General features: G+C 42.8%; 1 protein-coding gene across 1 annotated transcript in view; it reads left to right on the forward strand.

Annotated features, from left to right (window-relative positions):
• Positions 1-9255, forward strand: part of LOC112463588 (1-phosphatidylinositol 3-phosphate 5-kinase-like) — a 128510-nt gene extending 119255 nt beyond the window's left edge. The window contains exons 4-5 of the mRNA XM_025030056.1: positions 1019-1750; positions 8988-9255. Of these exons, the coding sequence (XP_024885824.1) occupies positions 1019-1750; positions 8988-9255 (1000 nt within the window). The remainder of the gene's footprint in view (positions 1-1018; positions 1751-8987) is intronic.
• The last annotated feature ends 9324 nt before the right edge of the window (positions 9256-18579 follow it).

The following is an 18579-nucleotide window of genomic DNA, read 5'->3' on the forward strand; positions in this document are numbered from 1 at the left end:
GAAAATTAAAACACGATTTGAAAAGAGAAAAACAAATTATTTTGAAAAATTCGAAGATTGGAGATTTAAAATTGTTAATTTGTTCCATCGGGCAGATTACTTTTGAAAACGAGAAACGAAGCCTGCGTGTCACCGGAAATGCTCGGTTAAAGCTCGTCCCGCTTTTCATCGGATGACGATCAACGAAACCGCGAGTCGTGCTTATTTCTGACCTCGCAACCTCGCTCGTGTTCGCCAGTGGAAGATAATCGTGGTCTAATGTAGTTCTCTCCCTCTCTTTCTCTTTCGCTTTCTCTCTTTCTTTCTCCTCGCTACATAATTGGTCAGTCGATTAATGGAATATCTCGCTCGATTAATGGAGAGATCGTTGCGACACGCCAGCGCAACAATAATTCCCGCCCGATAATTGCGCCTTGCGTCTAGTTACATAACTTATACGTTCCTCCACTTGTCCGCGCGCCGATATCGGCGACGACGGCCACGACTGCCACCTAGCCAGCAGACGGCCGGTCGATCGTGCGATTTGGATTTAGATTTGGTAATTTGTAGACGGAAATGAATGGACGAACTTGGGCTAGTCCGTGTCTAAATTAACTCCGCGCCAGATGGCAGATAGTTTAGACGTCTGCCGGGGGCGACTGGGTGACGTAAGGAGCGACGTCGTCTCGTCGCTCGCTCATACGCAGTCCTCCACCTGAGGATGCTGAAATTGAAACCCTCTACCACTCTTTCGTGCCGCCAAGAAACTGGATAAACCGCAATAATCAACGTAAACATAAATGAGTTCTGCGACATTTTAGATGATCTTTTTACGATATCAATATAAGAAAAAAAAAAGCGAGCCGTATCATCGGAGCACATAGAGAATATACGAAGATTTCCAACGCCGACAATCCTCCCCCGCTCTTCCTCCATGATACACATCCCAATTGAGTACGTCGACGCAAGAAAAGTAAGATCGAGAAAGCACAAAAAGACAAAAAAAACTCAGCGGTCTCCCGTTACGCTTGTGTTGCAGACTGAGGATGTCCTCAAAGAGGAAGTCGCCACCAACGAAGCTATCGGAGGGCGGGGGCGGTGCGGGTACAGTGGCAGGCGCCAACGAGGAGGAGGAGGACACTACCTCGCCGGTGGCCGGTTCCGGTGGCGAGACAGCCGTCGTCGTTGGTGAGGAGGGTGCCACCACCCCCGTCGACATCGAGGAGTGCTATTCCCATCAGAGAGGCGGCGAGTGCGAGTCGTCCGGCTGTTCGTCGCCGGCGACTACCAGCGAGCCGGATCTACGCGACTCGCCGTCGCCCTCGTTGAATTCCTTACGGACGGCCAAGCGGCAGAGGCTGCTGTTCCTGTCGAGCCAAGAGACCCTCGCGCCGTACCACCACCCTCATCATCACCATCACCACCATCACCACCATCATCACCATACGAACACGTCGTCGTCGTCGGGCGGTGCACTGGAACCGGCGAGCTCCTCGGAGTGCGGCTCGCCACCCACCCTCCTCTCCGTTGATCCCTATTACCCTAATCATCCCCATCACAATAACAACAACAATACCGTCACGCAAAACAACAACAATAATAACGGCAGTGGTACCACCGCTGCAGGCAGTAAAAGATCCATGGACGACGTTCTCAAAAGACTAACGTGCAAGATGAACAGCGAATCCCTGTCTATCCAGGATGATACTACCAATACCAGGCGGACATCACCGCCGCTCTCTTCCACGCCAACCAGTCACAATGCACATAGGTTAGTCCAGGTGATATCATATATTGAAGTAAAAGACTAGGGCGGCCGAAATAAGACCTTTTATCTCTATTTTATATTGTCTGAATGAGACAATCTAAAAAGACTATCGATTTATCGTTTAATTACCAAATAATAAACAGAGGAAGAAAATAAGATTTGATAGATTATCTATTATAAGGCACGAATAAACGCGTTCAGATATTAGTTAATGGTTTTCTATTCTATGGAGTGTAGTAAATCTGCTATTTATGCTTAGCAAAAAGATACGCTTATTATTCAAGGGTACATATTAATATCATTTCTGACTGGGTAGGTTTAATGATATTGAGTATGAAACTTACATCTAATATTATAGTACATAAGATAATGATAATTAATAATCAAATTGTATACGTCTAGTAAATGAGCGATATCCAAATTTGAAGCATAGCCAGAAATGATTAATCGAATCGACGATTTGATATCGATGTGTCGATGAATGGTCGCTCTCGAATATTGGTTCATACTTTTGTCATTTTTATAATTGTTCTCATTATAATTAACCCCGCGGGAATAATCACTTCATTTTGTTTGGCATAAACGGTTATCCGGGGTGATTTTTACACCCAATTAAAAGTCATTGTTGTTAATTACATATAGCATATTTTTCATTGTTTTATAATTTATTAGTTTGAGGACAGCATGTATACAGATTTGCTCAATATTTTCCGAAAAAAGTAAGGAAAAACAACAAAAATATTTAAAAATGAAAGAAGCACGTTAAAATACTATTGTGACGTGAGTTTTATTTTTTCGATACTGGGGTACAAAAATCACCCCAGGTGACCGTTAATTGAGCAATTGTGAATATTGCTATTAAATTTTTTAAATTGTTTTTTAATCTTCTCACCAATTGTATATTGAATATACAGTACATACGTATATAGGGTAGAGCGGGGTCAAAAGTAACGCGGGACGAAAGTAACAACTCAAATATCTATAGTTGTAGGCATAGATGCGCATGCGTCTGTTGGTTAACGGATGAAGCTGAACAAGCTATAACGTGTCTCAGAACGCTTCGGCCTGGGTATTAAGTATAAACTATAGATATTAACTATAGTATTAATTATAGATATTTGAGTTGTTACTTTCGCCCCGCGTTACTTTTGACCCCGCTCTACACTACTGTGCTTTTAGATTTTGCATCAATTCGATATAAGACTGATCGAAAGACAATAGAAATCTTGTATAAATATTTATAATTGTACAATGAATATAAGAATAACTATGGGGAGATTGAATATGATGAAAATATCAATCAGTATTTGATATTGGCCATTCATCGACACATCGAGATCAACATCAAATCAACTTCGATTCGACTAATCATTTCTCGCTGGGTAGGTTAAATATTTTGGTATTTAGCTTACATAGAATGACAATAGGCCTGTTTATAAATATGTGAGAGGTAAGGTATATATGAATGTTACTTCGCGAAACAATTTCAATTCGTTGCCTATCGTCTGCTAGTCAACTTGTGTGTCTCGTCATTGTATTACGGCACTAGGATTCAATTAATATTAAACGTTAATGGTGAGTGCTTTATTAAACTTACTAATTGATTTGTCCGATATTGTGATTATTACATACGGTGACACGTACGTTATTTATAACTACTGCCGGTGAGTCGTGATTCGCATTCTTGGAATTTATCTTTTCTACCTTCCTTTGCATTGGCGTTACTGTGATATATATACTACCACAATTGAGTCAAGTCAAGTATATACAAAAATATATCACTTTATATTTTAACACTTATTTTTATTTTAATGATTACAAAATGCTAAGAGCGCTTCTACTTTCGAATTTTCGGTGTTCTTCACACGCCATCGCGTCACCAGATCTTCCAATTGTCATTTTCACCCTCTTCCGTTTAATATCGGTCCGGCTACTATTAACTCGGTTAGGAAGTACCTATCCCGCAAATAACAGGAAATGAGAAGAGCGTGCCGTTCAAGAATTTCTTCCAATTTTCCTGATCATTTAGACTCCATTACAATTCGTGTAATCCATGCAACGTATCTCAATAAGCGACTCTTACGCAACTTGTGTATGTTAATTATTCGATACCGTGTTCGATCGACATTGTAACAGTGCACTACTCTGTTGCAATATCTGCCTCATAATGCGCCACCGTGTCGCCGAGGTTATCATATCTCTCCCACTTTACATAACTGATTAATATAATATAATGGTAAATCAGAGGCGGATGTGGCTTTTTGCAACTTTGTTACGAGTGCTTATATATAAATTTTGCTTTTGCAACTGCCGACTATGTAATTGAAGCGAATACAAATACTTATTTGAATTTAATCTTGATTTTATAATAAGGAGTTAATTACAAATTACAAATTGTTGTTTGCCAGCCAGACAAATAAGTTAACATGTTATAGTTACTGCACAAAGTCACAATAAAATTTATACAATAAGTTTATAGAGCTTATAGCATTTGCAATGATTCAATAGTAACATTTTAGAACGTAGCAAGTTTTGTTTGGTAAAATTCAATATATTTCAATATATTTTCTATATGTACACACACAATGTGATACACACACACACACACACACACACGCGCGCGCGCGCGCGCGTGCGCGTGTGTGTGTGTGTGTGTGTGTGTGTATGTGTGTGTGTGTGTGTGTATAGAGAAAAACTTGAGTAAAGTTTTCTCTCTATGAAAGCTGGATGTTCAAATGGAATTCTTGGGAACGGAAACTTTGGAATTTAGCTCGTAACATTATCGATATTCTTTGAACACAGCTCACAATGTGATATTTCACGTTCTCCATCATCCGATGTTATCACCGGAAATTAAGGCGGCAGTTATAATTTTGTTTTCTGAAAGAAAAGACCACTGTGTCGTTTCTTGCCTCAACATTCTCAAGGCCTGATATCTCGGATATAGTAACATGCAACTAACGATCGGGCGGAGCCTAAAAGAGACTATTGTCCCGAAACCATAAGGCCAACCTAGCGGTCTCTTGAAACGGATCTCTATTGCCATATACAGTCAGTTGACAATGACCAGTAATCCAAGAACAAAAAGCACTATAACATGAAACATAACTCGAAACAATTATTATTAAATGAAAGATTTAATAAATCAATTTTCAGTCTTGATATAATATACTCTGAAATGTTTTTAATTTAATGAGAATTATTGCGTACTGTTTCTGTCTATCATTCTGTCTATAATCTATCAATAATTATAATCTATAATCTAATCTTGTATCATGGTTCTTAAAAGATTAATCAAAATTGAGTAATTTTAATTAATAGCGCTAATTTATCTACGTTATATTAGCGCTATTTATATCTACATTTTTAATAATTATGCACCTCTTCGAGTTCCAAAAAAGCTTTTATTATTATACTAGACTATATCCGTCCCCATAATAATGATCTATATCAGTTATTTAATCAGTTAGTATACCTTCCATTGATAGGTATAGCTTAGTTTTATATAAATATTGTTATAATGCTACAACACACAATACTTAAATTTACGGATAATTTACGGTAAATTTATTATAAGATATACTTAAATAATTCCGTGAGATAATCAATCCGTGGAACAGCATGTCTACATGACTGACATATGCTTTTCAAACGATTATTTTGCGCCGATAATAATTGCTCTAGGTAATCAGGTCTGCCAATGAATTGATTTGTGTTTGCATAATTTTTTTCTTTATTCTGTAAATTGCTCACACAAAGTCGAGAATACTAAGTATAAATTGTTTACACGTGACTAATTACGATTCTGCGTACATAAGATGGTACGATAGCGCTATAATATGATGATGTTACCATAAAATTATACTTTTGCGTTTCCATATTATTATTCCGGTATTCTATTGACGCGTATTATGTTGATTGAGTGATACTGAAGGGATTACTGACTTAATGAAGCATTTACGCAAATAATTTATGCCACAGTCATGATCAAATTGTTATGAACTTCCACTGTCTAGTCTCTGTCTTATCTGTTTGCAATCATAGAACTGTTATTATTAATACAAAAACTAGTATACAGTAAGTCGCACATCCAGCCCGTCGTTACGACAGCAGATTCGCGCGAAATAACACCCGGCAAAATTATACGGATAGCAGTCAACAATAGAATAGCAGAAATCCCCTGCAAAAAGTGTCTTTCTTCGAGCTAGATATGTAACGCGATGTCTTATATTGACGTGGAGTCATTGAAAGTATAAACGAGTGAACTTGGCAGCGTTGGAGAAGCGGTAGCGCAGAACTGTGCCAGTCCGCTGCCCACATCGAACAGACGGCTGGCCAAGATTCTTCAAAAATTCAGCCAACAGTACAACGTGCACTTACGTTGACGTTCACCTTCTTTTTGGAGCACGTTCAATTTAACTTTGCGTACATTGAAATAGCATGGATTCGATTTAAAAATATACGGCCAATACTCACGAAGTTGTTATCACTGTAATAGTAAAACATCCAAATGACATTTAACATCGACTATACGTTTAAATTCATTTCCAGAATAATTCTACTAATTTATTCTTATCGATAAGCTAATAAGATATCAACCATTTTAATTCGCTGTTTATTTGTCGCGGAAGTGATTCCGATGTGTCTCAAGGATTACAAAATCCGACACGCGGCTCGGAGATACTTTGAATTTGTGCAAATACGCGCGTGGACACTCTGCAGGACGTACAAACAACTGTAACAACATTGTTACATAAAGCGTCTCGGTTCCGTGCATCATATATGCACTACTGACGTATCGCGCGCGCGAATCGTATTATGAGCCGCGCACGAGTAGGTATTCGGAGATGCGAGTGACTAGCAAGTAGAGTTATAGGGTGGACGAAAATATCGGGCATATACATTAGCTCTCGGCTATTCTAAATATAGTGGGTATTGGATAAAAACTCCGTGGAATAACCGTCGCATTATGGACTGGCGATAACTTCGATACGTAAAAAAACTCGTGATATTTCCGATGTCGGAGGGATTAACGACGTCGGCAAAAATTTTTGTCGACAGTCAGCTAAATATCGTAAAGCTTATTAAAATAACCGATTTGAGTTACAAAAATATAGGATAATCTTTTTAACAAATAAGAGTTTAGAGATATGGCAATTATATTATTAAATTTGCTGATTTTCTCCGAGAGATCGCCAAGTCAAAACGTTCCTATCTCGTGGTAGAAGCAGAGATAAAAAGGTTGATACATAAATAGCTTTGGTAATTTTTATATATTACAAGTAGTGGGGTGATAAAGAATTGATGACATCGATCGTACTTAATAACTTAGATATTTAATTAACAACTCTATTTAACGATATCAGCTGTAGTTTTGATAAAGCGCCGCTATAAATCGAAGGGATCTCCCACGAAGATCTTGTGTGTAAGTCTCGATTATAAAAAATGCGAAAAGATCTCTTTATTCGCATTGATTTTATCTACGATCCATGTGCCATCAATTTATCATACATTCTCCCGTCCGTTAGTCCGCGTAGACAAGAGCGAGTTGTGTACGCAGAGGAGTAGCACAAAAGAGACGAGGCGACCATTTATCTTGGCTCGCGCATGAAATTAAACCCTTCCAATATTTTAGCGCGCGATAATAATAACGGGAGGCAGTTCTTTTTATTTTTAAACCCGTTAAGCGCGAATGACATCTGTCGCCAAACTCACGTTATCATTATCACTCTAAAGAAAGTTCGTGTGGAATTAAAGCCTCTCGCGATACCGGACGCACACTTTCGCCGGTTTTGCCGACTGAACAAGATAGACTTAAACACTCGGGAAATATTCAAATATCACAGTCTGTTTAACTCTAGCGGTGAAGTTGAACGGACTGTGAATTCGTGATTATCTCACGAATCAAAAGCTGTGTGTGTGTGTATAAAAAAATATTTAATTTTATATCTCATATATTTTTCTGTCTTGCGCGACACGCGACGTTTAATCTCTTATTGAAGAAGGTATACATCGACGTGATATTAAACATTCTTAGCTGTTCTGTTAGTCAGAACATAACTACCAGTCTGGAATAATTAAGATAATCAGGCTAACATTGAAAATCTGAAAATACCAGATAAATGATGGTTGCGTATTGTAGACGAGAAAAAAGTACGTACGTCCGTGACTTGACGCTCCTACACTCGGAACGGTTTGAGCGCTTGTGTTGCATGTCCATTCGCGCGTACATCGTAATGCAACTTTAATCGTTGACCCTGTAACGTCATGAAGAAACGCGGCGGACGATGCTGGCCTATATTTTTCGCAGCGTAAGCTTCCTCATTGTCAACATCGTCACCCTCGTCTGTCTCGCTCGCGTAGCCTTTGTCCGACCGGTGGTCTCCTAAGCACCGCACAATACGACCTGTATCACTTATTCGCGGACCATTTTCTCCGACATAAAGGAGCAGAATCTCGAGGCCGGTTCTTGGGCGGGTGCTCGAGGGCCAGGGGAGGATTGATGGCACCGAGGTACCCCATCACGGACGCAAACACTCGCCCTGTCGTGATTGCGCGGCCGCGACTCATTTATTATTCACCTGGCTTCCAGCACCGCGTACGCGACCACCTACCATCCAACCTAATGCGCTGGAGGTTATTTCCCTCTTTCTCTCTCACTCGGCGTTCCAGGAACATCTCTGCATCGACGGATATTCCTGAACGATGTCTATTCTTTTGTCTTTTTGATATTAAAAAATTGCAATAAATTATTAACGATGAACAATTATGAATAGTTTATTATTTATAATCAGTTACAGAATTGTTAATAAAAATTTCCGGTAATGGACGACTGTTTATCATTAATGCGACTGACATAGAGAAAAGAATCAGTTTTTATTATATGTATTAAGAGAATTAAAGTCACAAGCTTCTTTTCTCCCTTCCTATTTCTATCTGTTATACTAATTAATGCTTTTAAGTATAATTTTTTCTTGATAATAATCATTAATTGCTTCATTAATTGATAAATATAAAAAATAGATAAATACAAGTTTTATTTCCTTTAGAATTCTTTTGGAATTTGTATATATTTTCTTATGTATTTATCGTACCTATTTTACAATTGTAGTTTTCAGTTACAATTATAGTTAAAAGAATTCAACCTCAACGTTTAATAAATGCCTTTTCTTCTGTCTTTCCCATTCATCTTACTTATTGTTAGACGAAACTGATCGGGATTGAATCGCATGTGTTGCAGTTGCAGTGGAAGCACGACCACCACCGTGGCAAATAACGTGACACTCTCACCTCCGGATGCCGGAAGGATACCAAACACGGAGGCGCAAGTAGAGCAAGACGGTGTGGCGGCTCTTCATAGGATCCTCTGCGCCGAGAGTTTCGCGGAGAAGGAGCGCCGACTGTCGGAGATGATCCTGCAGCTGCAGTTGCTTAGGGAACGTCTGGTACAACAGCAGGACCAATCGAAGGTAGGCAATCTGCAGCACACACGGCATGGAAAGAAGTAGTCGAATCATATTTACAAATATTGTATTATTTTGACGCTGGGTATACGCTGAATATCTCAGACTCCAATGGAGCGTATTGAATTATAAATGACCGAAAGTTTGCGAATTAATCACGAATTCAGGTGTAAGGGACGTAAATAAACAATATAATATATTGTAGAAAAGGTTTAATTTCGAAACCTGAGACACCGAATATACCTATATTAAATTATTACGGAAGTTTTAAAATAGAAAATAGGAAATTTGGAATAATAAAATTTGTTACCGCAATTATGCATTATAATAATAATGAAACTACAATATTGTGTTACACAATTTGATCGACTGTCTAATTACATCATGCGGGATATCATTTACAATTAACGGGGAAAAAAATAGAACACGTGCCGCGTGGCAAGTGACGAAATAGGAAATGACGGATCAACCTTAATATAAATCGCCACCCGGCGCATGTTGATTGACGAGGGAAAGTGCATCGATTACCGCGGAATCATAATTACGCGGTTGAATCGCGGTCGCGCAGATATCGCAAGCAACGATAGAAAAAATGAGAGAGCCAAGTTCTCTCGACTCGCGATGACCGGTATGCCGTTACGACCAGCTTAATGTGTTTCCGTTTTAAAAAGACACGGCGCGATAAAAGCGAAGCATTCGCGACTCCGACGACTCGTCGGGCGTGGATTGCGAGAATAATTCATAATGCGCGCGGCTATGCCTCTCTGTGCAAACAACATAAAAATTCCGCGTTCCTTCCCGCGCCATCGGAATGTTAAGCCGTATTCTTCCGCTTAAAAGCATCTCCGCGATGTTCCCCGACAATAACGTCAAGACCTCTCTCTGTGATATTACCGTACTAATAGCGGCGAGTCCGTTGCACATCCACGAGTAACAGTACACCTTTGATGCGCCTGCATCACGCCAGACTGCAATCCGCGAGCGCGCCGCATTGGGCGCGAACGTTCGGCGCACAATGAGATCTCATTGAAATCGCTCCGGCCTGCGTATCGGATTCGATAACCGCGTCGAGATTAGTATCGCCTTCCGACTCGCGGCGATGACTCGATATTTCGCGCGGCCTCAAAAAGCGCGGGTCATCGCGTGGCTCTGCGGCCGCGGCGAAACGCAACCACGCCGCCGCCACGCCGCCGCCACGCCGCCGATGTTCGAAGGAATCGCGGGAGACCGGAGGAACCTGTCTGCCCGCAAAAATGCGAGCGCGTGCAGATAATGCTCGACGTGTATTACCGTTATTATGCCAGTCATTTACGTGCTGTGGAAACGATGTTTCTTCCCCGATGTCCCGCTAAATTCGCCCGCCGGCGAAATTCTACGAATGCATTCGCGCAAATATCCGTCATGTGCAGCGCGGCAGGTAGAGGCCGATGTACCTGAACATTAATATTCGGAATTCGGGAGAGCGGTAACTACATCCGTTGTGGCGTTGTAAACAACGATCTCGAGATATTCTGGAGACGTCGCGATCCGCAAGGCGGAACACGACGGACAAGTTGCTGACACAGTTTCAATTATAACGATTTATATTTAATTATATGCGCGCGAGAAGAGAAACGCGCACGCAAAATTCAAATGATAAATGCCATCCCCCGGGGACGTTCGATTTTTAAAGCCCCTGCATTTTCGAGCCGCAAATTTGCAAATCGCGCGTACGAACGTGTCAACAATTCTTTATGCAAAATTTAGTTTATTTAAAATGAAAAAGTTTATAATAAGTTATATTAACTTTTAAAAGTTATATTAATTTTTATATTAACAAATTACTCTGTAAATGAAGCGTAATAACTAAATTTAAAATTATAATTTAGCTCTCCTGCGTGTTTTTATAAAAATAGTCGCGAAATAGTGCACATTTATCAGCATACTTTATTTATTTAAAAAAGGAAATATTTTTTATAGAGAGCCTATAATCCGTTGACATTCCGCTTTTGCACTTGAGAAATCTGCAACCAATAATGCGAGATTATTTCCATAACATTTGCAAACGGCTTACGTGCAAGAACGCGGCTAATGTCGTTTTATAGATAATTAAACCCGGAAGAGAGGGAGAGAGGGATAGAGGGACAGGAATCAGAAGTCGTTACGATCGTTCGCAATTGCACCAATAATTGAAATCCGCAGTCGGAGAGACGCGTAACTACCGGCATTAATGTTTTAACGATAACGAGAGAGGAAAGATAAGGAAAGTGCCATCTATATAGCATGCGACAAAAACGAATTTTCCGTGTCTTGGCATTTCCTGTTGGAGTCACATTTTAATCATGACGAGTTGCGCCTGACGAGTTGTTCAGCTAGCCAGGTTTGACTTAAGATCTAAAAACCCGAAAAAAAAAATGTTCTGAGAGCCGATCTGCAAATTTTCCGTTCGATGATTAATTGGCGTGCCGGACAAACTGGCCGTACGGTAAACTGAAATGCTGGAAAATCTCCAACGGGTGTGAGATCGACGTGACTTCGCGACGTGACGTCTCGGATGAGGTCCTCCAGGGTGGAGAACGTTCTGTCGTCCGCCATTTCATCGGCGCGGAGTGAAAACGCGTTTGTCGGCGGCGTTTGCGCACCGGGCCGGGCGCCTCGAGTTAGCCGACGTTAAAGCGGAAATGCAACGGCTGCACCGCGACGGGGAGGAGGAGGAGAGGGGAGGGTTGGGGAGATAGGAGAAGAAGCGAAGCGCAGAGAAAGCTGGGCGGCAGGGAGAGAAAGGAGAGATTAGGAGCGGGCCGTACGAGAGGTAGATAGGAGCGAGAGCGAGCGCGAGAAAGAGGTAGGTGGAGTAAAAAGGCGACGAGAGAGATAGAGCGAGAGACGAGAAAACGTAGGAGGAAGGCGGTAGTCTCGATGTTCTCCTCCTCTTGGATCGCGGAGGGCGTATAGTAATGTTCGAGTTGGCAGACTCGGGGTCGAGTGGGGGTCTCTCCCTCCGTCTATCTATCTATCTCTCTTTCTCTCACTCACTTACTCACTCTTTCTCTTCTCGTCCTCTCCTCCCGGTGTGTCTCTCTCCTCCGTTACCTTTCCACCTGTTATGCGACGCCGTGCCATGCTGCGTTGGCACAGGTGTGCGCGACCGCGTAGCCAGCGACAGGGCCCGCACGCTCTCCTCGGTCTCCTCGGTCTCTAGTCTCCCACCTTTCCGACCTTTCTCTTCCACCTTTCCGTGTCTCGTATCTGTTTCTCTCTGTTTCTCTCGCTATCTCTCTCTCTCTCTTTCTTTCTCTTTATTCCATGCACCACCGGCTCGACTCCTGTCTTTCCCGGCGAACGAGCAGGCCGATCGCGCGTGGGCGGCGAGGATCGCGTTCCCCTCTACCCCGAGGCGCTTTCATGATCCTACCTATACGTTCGGCTGCACCTGCAGCAGGGATATACTGTCACGCCCAGTAGCTCGATCGCAACCGACCTGCTGCACCGCAGACTTTCTCCTCAAGACATATTCTTCTGGAGGCGGTTTCGGCAACGGGAAAATTGCATTTTCGCATGATCACGTATATCGGTGCTTCGCTTACCATCAGTCATGCAATTTTTGCGCAATGGGAATAACAATACGATATACTATCCAATGCAAAAAATCCAGCCGTGAACAAACGCTCAAAAGACAGTCCAAAAGGTTTTCATTTTGCCTGGTCAAAGATGTTTCAGTACACTCAGGTAGCGCAGTCTCTTTGCGAACGAAATTTAACCCCCTCTTCCCCTCGCCCCCCCCCCCCCCCCGCGGGCGTACGCAAAAAGCAAATTATCTCCTCTGTATGTGGCGGACGCGTATATTTCTCTGAAATAAATTTTCGTTCCTCATAAATTACCAACTTGCCAAACACGCGACGCAGCTGCGCGTGAAATTAGTACATTAACACGTTTCGCTGTACTACTTTTACATATTTTAATAAGAATTACGGCTAGCGCATGTTACCAATGAAATACATGCATTAACCGCGTGCGAAAATCTTTATCATATATGCGATTCGGGGGAAAAAACCGGCGGTTGAAAATTTTATCTTTTGAAATCTAAACAGCCCTTGCTCATCTAAACAAACTTGCAACACTCGATAACGCATTTTGCGAAATTTTATTTGATTACTTTAATTTTATCTCCCCTACCAGTTTGAATATTATTATACGCTAGTATATACATAAAAAACATATAACAAATTAGCTTCGCTACGTGCGTTCTTCGTAACAAAATCTGTTTTAAAAGCAATTGAAAAGGAGAGATATAAATGACGATGATATATAATAAATATTCCTACAAATAGAGAGAAACGTGCTCGAAATTTGCATGCTGTGAAATGGTTAACGATATAATTGTATACGAAATGTTCACTAAATATCTCATTAGTCATTAGGATGTACAGGAAACTATATAATTACGAAAATAACTGTTAACTCTTAATTATGGTTTGCCGATGACTTCAACCCGCAATATTAAGAAACTTGTTTATTCTTTTAGTCAGACTATCGATCAGTCTATCATAATTTATGAGAGATGATAAAAATATTGTATAAATAATAGTCCCGATAAACTGTACGAAAATCCATATATATGCAACAACAAATAATTTGAGGACTACATTAATATATTATGATGCACGCACACTGTAAAATCGTATATTTATGTGTGCTCACATTATTATTATTTTATATATTTGTATTTATCAGACGTATCTGCCGCACGACAATATCGTTATTACGTGCAACAACATGGTCCACAAAGGCGGGGCAAAATTGCATGAGGGCATCGCGTTTCGCGCATCAGGAACGACAGTGGGGCGTGCGGTGTTCGGTACAGGGCGGACGTACCGCGCACCACCGTATTCCACGCTTGCATGTGTATACGTCCATATCCGTTTGTCCATTTGCGTATCGGCCGGCGCTTTATGGGAATTAGCAGTGCATTGTGGACCACCGGTGGGCGGGCTGTGTGTGCACCAGTGCACGAGACGCGACCGCAGCCACCCCCGCGATCCGATGGCGGCAGGGATTGCGGCGGCGGGATAGCCGAAGGGGATGGCGAGTGATAAAGAGAGGAGGAGGAGGAGGAGAGAAAGGGAGGCGGGCGAGAGACACAACGGTCATGGACAGAGGAAATAAGAGGGAATTGCTCCCCGCGGCTCGGGGCGAAGGGGGATGATTCTCTCTCTCTGTGCGCCCACTGTTTGTCAATACGCGAGCGATATGATCACCAAGTATAATCACCGGCGGACCCGAGAGAGCGCCGGGCTTTCTGTCAATAGAATGCTACTTTGTGACCTCCCGCGCGCGCCATTGACCCCCTCCCCCCGCTTCCGCTCTCCTCTCCCTTTTCTATCCCCCGTCCCCGTCGATTCCGCATCTCGCCGCTTATATATTGTATCAAACGCATTCGAGCGTCCGCCCTCTGAAGCACGTCGCCGCTCGTAAAATTCGTATCGGCCACGAAGCCGGTAATGTGTACACGTATTCAACACACGCGTATACAGTGAGGGAGAAAGAGGGAGAGAGTGAGAGAGATTCATGGAACATGCACGAAAGCCCGTGGAATCGACGTGGACCGTACTGGGCGTTCCGTACCGGCGAACAAAAGTATGCCCTCCGTTCTGCATATTTGCGTAACGTGTGTTTCTGTTGCCGCGTTACATACATACAACCTCCCTACTCCGTCTGTTTTTTTTTTTTTTGCGCGCGAGCGGCTACAAAGGGAATCGCACGGTGGGTATCGCGGCCATTGCGATCGGGAATCGCGTGTGTGTACGTGTAAAAACGAGAAACTTAACGACAAAACTATTACTTGCCGTTTATACGATAATTACAGTGCGCAAACCACTTCGCAATGCGTAATTAGCGGTTGTAGCTTGAAACGGGGTGTTTAACAAACAGATTAGCTCGCTGATTAACTTTTTATTAGATACCTCCTTACATATGATAATAAAATGAAATAAGATTCGTTCGAATTATGCGCTAAAAGTTTAACATTGCGGCGCTCTGTATTCAGAAGCAATTATACAAAAAAAATTACTGCGTTGAAAATGTCACAGACTATAAAATTGATTCTAATATGACGACATAAGGCGTTAGTACATTACATAACCAAAATAGCACCGCGCTTAGAATAATATAAAACATATAATTATTTCTCTAAAAAAAAATTAAAAATAAACCACACAAAAAGTTCATTTTTATTTATTTTGTCTTATTACATCTCCATATAATAAGGTTTTTGATTTTATTTATTACACTCTGCTACATTTCCGCATAATAAGGTTTATAATCTTAGTTTTTCGTCGTCTCTTTATTCGCTTTACATGTTCAGTCGTCCGTCATCATCCTCATTGCGACGCTTACACCTCGCTTACATCATACCTCCCTCTGCAGTTTGCACCCTGCCTTCGCGCTAACGAAGCTTCCGCAAAGTGCGCATTATCACCACGTCGTGTCGTCGCAGTGATTTTTGCAGAGCGCGGCTCGGTCTGCCGTTAAACAGGCTAAACGAGCGCGGTCGCGTTTTCGCCCTTCCGCCTCTCCATCCGCTTTTCGAGAGACGTCGACTTATGCGCGCACCCGCGTGCGAACGTCTATCCTCTTTCCGTTCAGTTCATCCCCCCGGGCTCGTCGTCGTCGGGCGAGAGGTCGTGTTACCGCGGAGGCTTGGTCGATGTATCTTTTCGAGCGATCAAAGAATTACCGTGTTCGAGTGGTAGGCCGACAATGTTTGCCGTTTGATCGTAGGGCAACGACGCGTAACACTTTTACGCGTTCACGTTACCTGGATGCCGCATCGCGTCGTTCTCCAAGATTTTTGAACTTGCAATTCGCATTACAACAAAAACTCCTTTCTGTCTGCTTTTGTATGCTGAAATAACATAACAAAAGTAAATGAAATTAATAATCAAAATTATATCAAATATATCAAAATTCTTTAAATAAGCTAAAAACAGAAAATATAATGAAAAAAGGTGACAGAAAGAAAGGTGACAAAAGGATAATCGTCAAAGAAACGCGGCAGACCGTGGCGAGCAATCGCGAATGACGGGGAGTGCCGATGACGCGAGTGGAGCGCGCGAAAAGAAACGAGGCGCGAAACGGAGCGATAACGAAAATTCCGGAGTAAGGCGACAATCGGCGCGAATTCGCGCTAAGCAATTACGGCACGATAATCGCGGCAGATTCGTCAAAGTGAACGCGAATCAAAGTGACAAAGTTACATTTCTGAGTGCGAAATTCACCGGACACCGAGTGTGCACAATAGGACGTTCCGCGCGAGGTAAACACAACGGTGAGCGCGCGAGCGCAAAGTACGCGGCGAACGACCGACAGTGCGATTCAGTTCACGAAACTACGCTGAGCCGTAAACGCCGTAAACGCTAGGTGCGTACCGCAGGGGGGGCGACGAAAGCGCTATCTGGGCGGCACAATTCTACAACTTTTGGGTCTTTTCGTCGCCCCCCTGAGGTACGCATCTAGCGTAAACACGCGTGTAAAGAACTAACGCGAAAACGGAGCGAACGCGAATTTGTGAGCAAAATGGAGTATTTCGCGGGTGAAATGCTCCATTTTGAAATGTGCGGCGCGAGGCGGTAACGCGTAAAATTGACGGACTTGAGATGGCATTGCGACACGAGCAACGCAGTGAACAAATGGTCAAGCTAGCCGAAGCTTACGCAGCACGCCGGTTACTCGAAGCAGAATATATGATGAACAATCGCGTGGCGCAAGAGGAGGCATTGGCGAACCAACGACTCGTCAGAGCCATGTTGGAACTGGAAGCGGCACGAGGTAGATACCTTGCACGATGTGAGGAAGTAGAGGTAATGGATCCACGGGACCATACCAAAGTGGCAAACGCACTCGTTACGCTGTCAATGCGATGTCCGCGGGAAACGGGCGACAGGCCGTTTCAAATAGTGATCAACGTCAACGGCGACGACGTGAGAATGAGCGCGCGTGTGTCCAATGACGATGATGATGATGACACGGTGGAGGAAAGTGCCAAGGGTAATCACGGCGATGAAATAATTGTACCGAATGACGTAAGCCAACCGGAAGATAAGCTTTCGCAACAATCGACCAACAGCGTAGGCATTCAAGTTGACCTACCCTACGTCAACTTCTTTACGCCAAGAGATCCAGCGATATACGCTCGAACGAAGTTTCGACCCGAACTGCTTAACCAATATGGTCTGGAAGAGTCACCGGAGCGTGATCCGTTAGAAATGGTGGAAACGCACACGGATGTAGAACGCGAGGATACGCAGTGGCGACAACCCATGCAGGAGCCGGGGCCGAGTAACGAGGGACCCGCGAGCGGTAATAACAAGGAGATTGGCGACGGTAGCCGAGACACCGTCACATTCCAAGAAGATGATTTCGACAGCGATAACAACAGTCGAGATGACAACGGCGACGAAAGTGAGGAGGATGGAGCCAATGAGAGCCGAATCAGCGTGAGGTATCATCACAAGCGACGAGTGTGGTTCGCGATCGAGAAAACGCGTGAACGTGAACGCAAAGCAGCGTGTATCGCGCGACGTAAGACGAGGATCATTTACGAGTTGGAGCACGTCGAACGGCTCGCCGAACGGCGAGCACGGCGGCGAGCGAAGAATCAAGTCAAATCGCAGCAGCTGGCTCCAGATCTGGTCACGAGCTGCCGATCCGCGGAAATCCGCGAAAGACAGCTGACGGGGAGTAAGGCCGACGGCTGCGATCTTCACCACGCCGGCCATGAAGAAGCAGGGGCCGGTCGTCAGGGAGCAAAAATTGCTGCAACACCCACTCATCCGTATACGGAAGACGTCGAGGAGGCCGGTAAAGGTCTTGAAGGATGGCTTAGTGGCGGTACGAGCAGGCGAGGCCGATTCGACAGAGCGGGGCGAAAGCAACGAGCGCGCGATAAGTGAGCGTGCGTGTAAAATAAAAAGAAGAGACTTTACGTTTGCGAGATATTTGATTTTCTATTTTTTAGTTTTGTAATAAAGTTTAGTGAATTATGCGATAACCTCAGTGATGAGAGGGCGAGTAGATTTAAGTTCACTATGTGACATGATATAGGATAGCGTGAGTAAAAAATTAATATCATGTCTTTCTCCTTCCCCATGCGCGTTAGCGAATATTCAATGTTGGGTAAAATTTAAGTTGACTAATTTTCATTTTCTTGACGCCATGGCGATTGAATTGATTTAATATTTCATTTAATGTTTCATTGCAAAATCTCTGAGAGATTATACTGACAGAAATTCTAACGAGAAAAATATTAATCTCTAATTACAAAATTATACTGTACCTATTTTATATACATTATCTATATATTATATTATATATTATATATTATATATTATG

The sequence above is a fragment of the Temnothorax curvispinosus genome, unplaced genomic scaffold (assembly GCF_003070985.1).
Source record: "Temnothorax curvispinosus isolate PA1 unplaced genomic scaffold, ASM307098v1 QBEX01001437.1, whole genome shotgun sequence".
In the NCBI taxonomy this organism is placed as follows: domain Eukaryota; kingdom Metazoa; phylum Arthropoda; class Insecta; order Hymenoptera; family Formicidae; genus Temnothorax; species Temnothorax curvispinosus.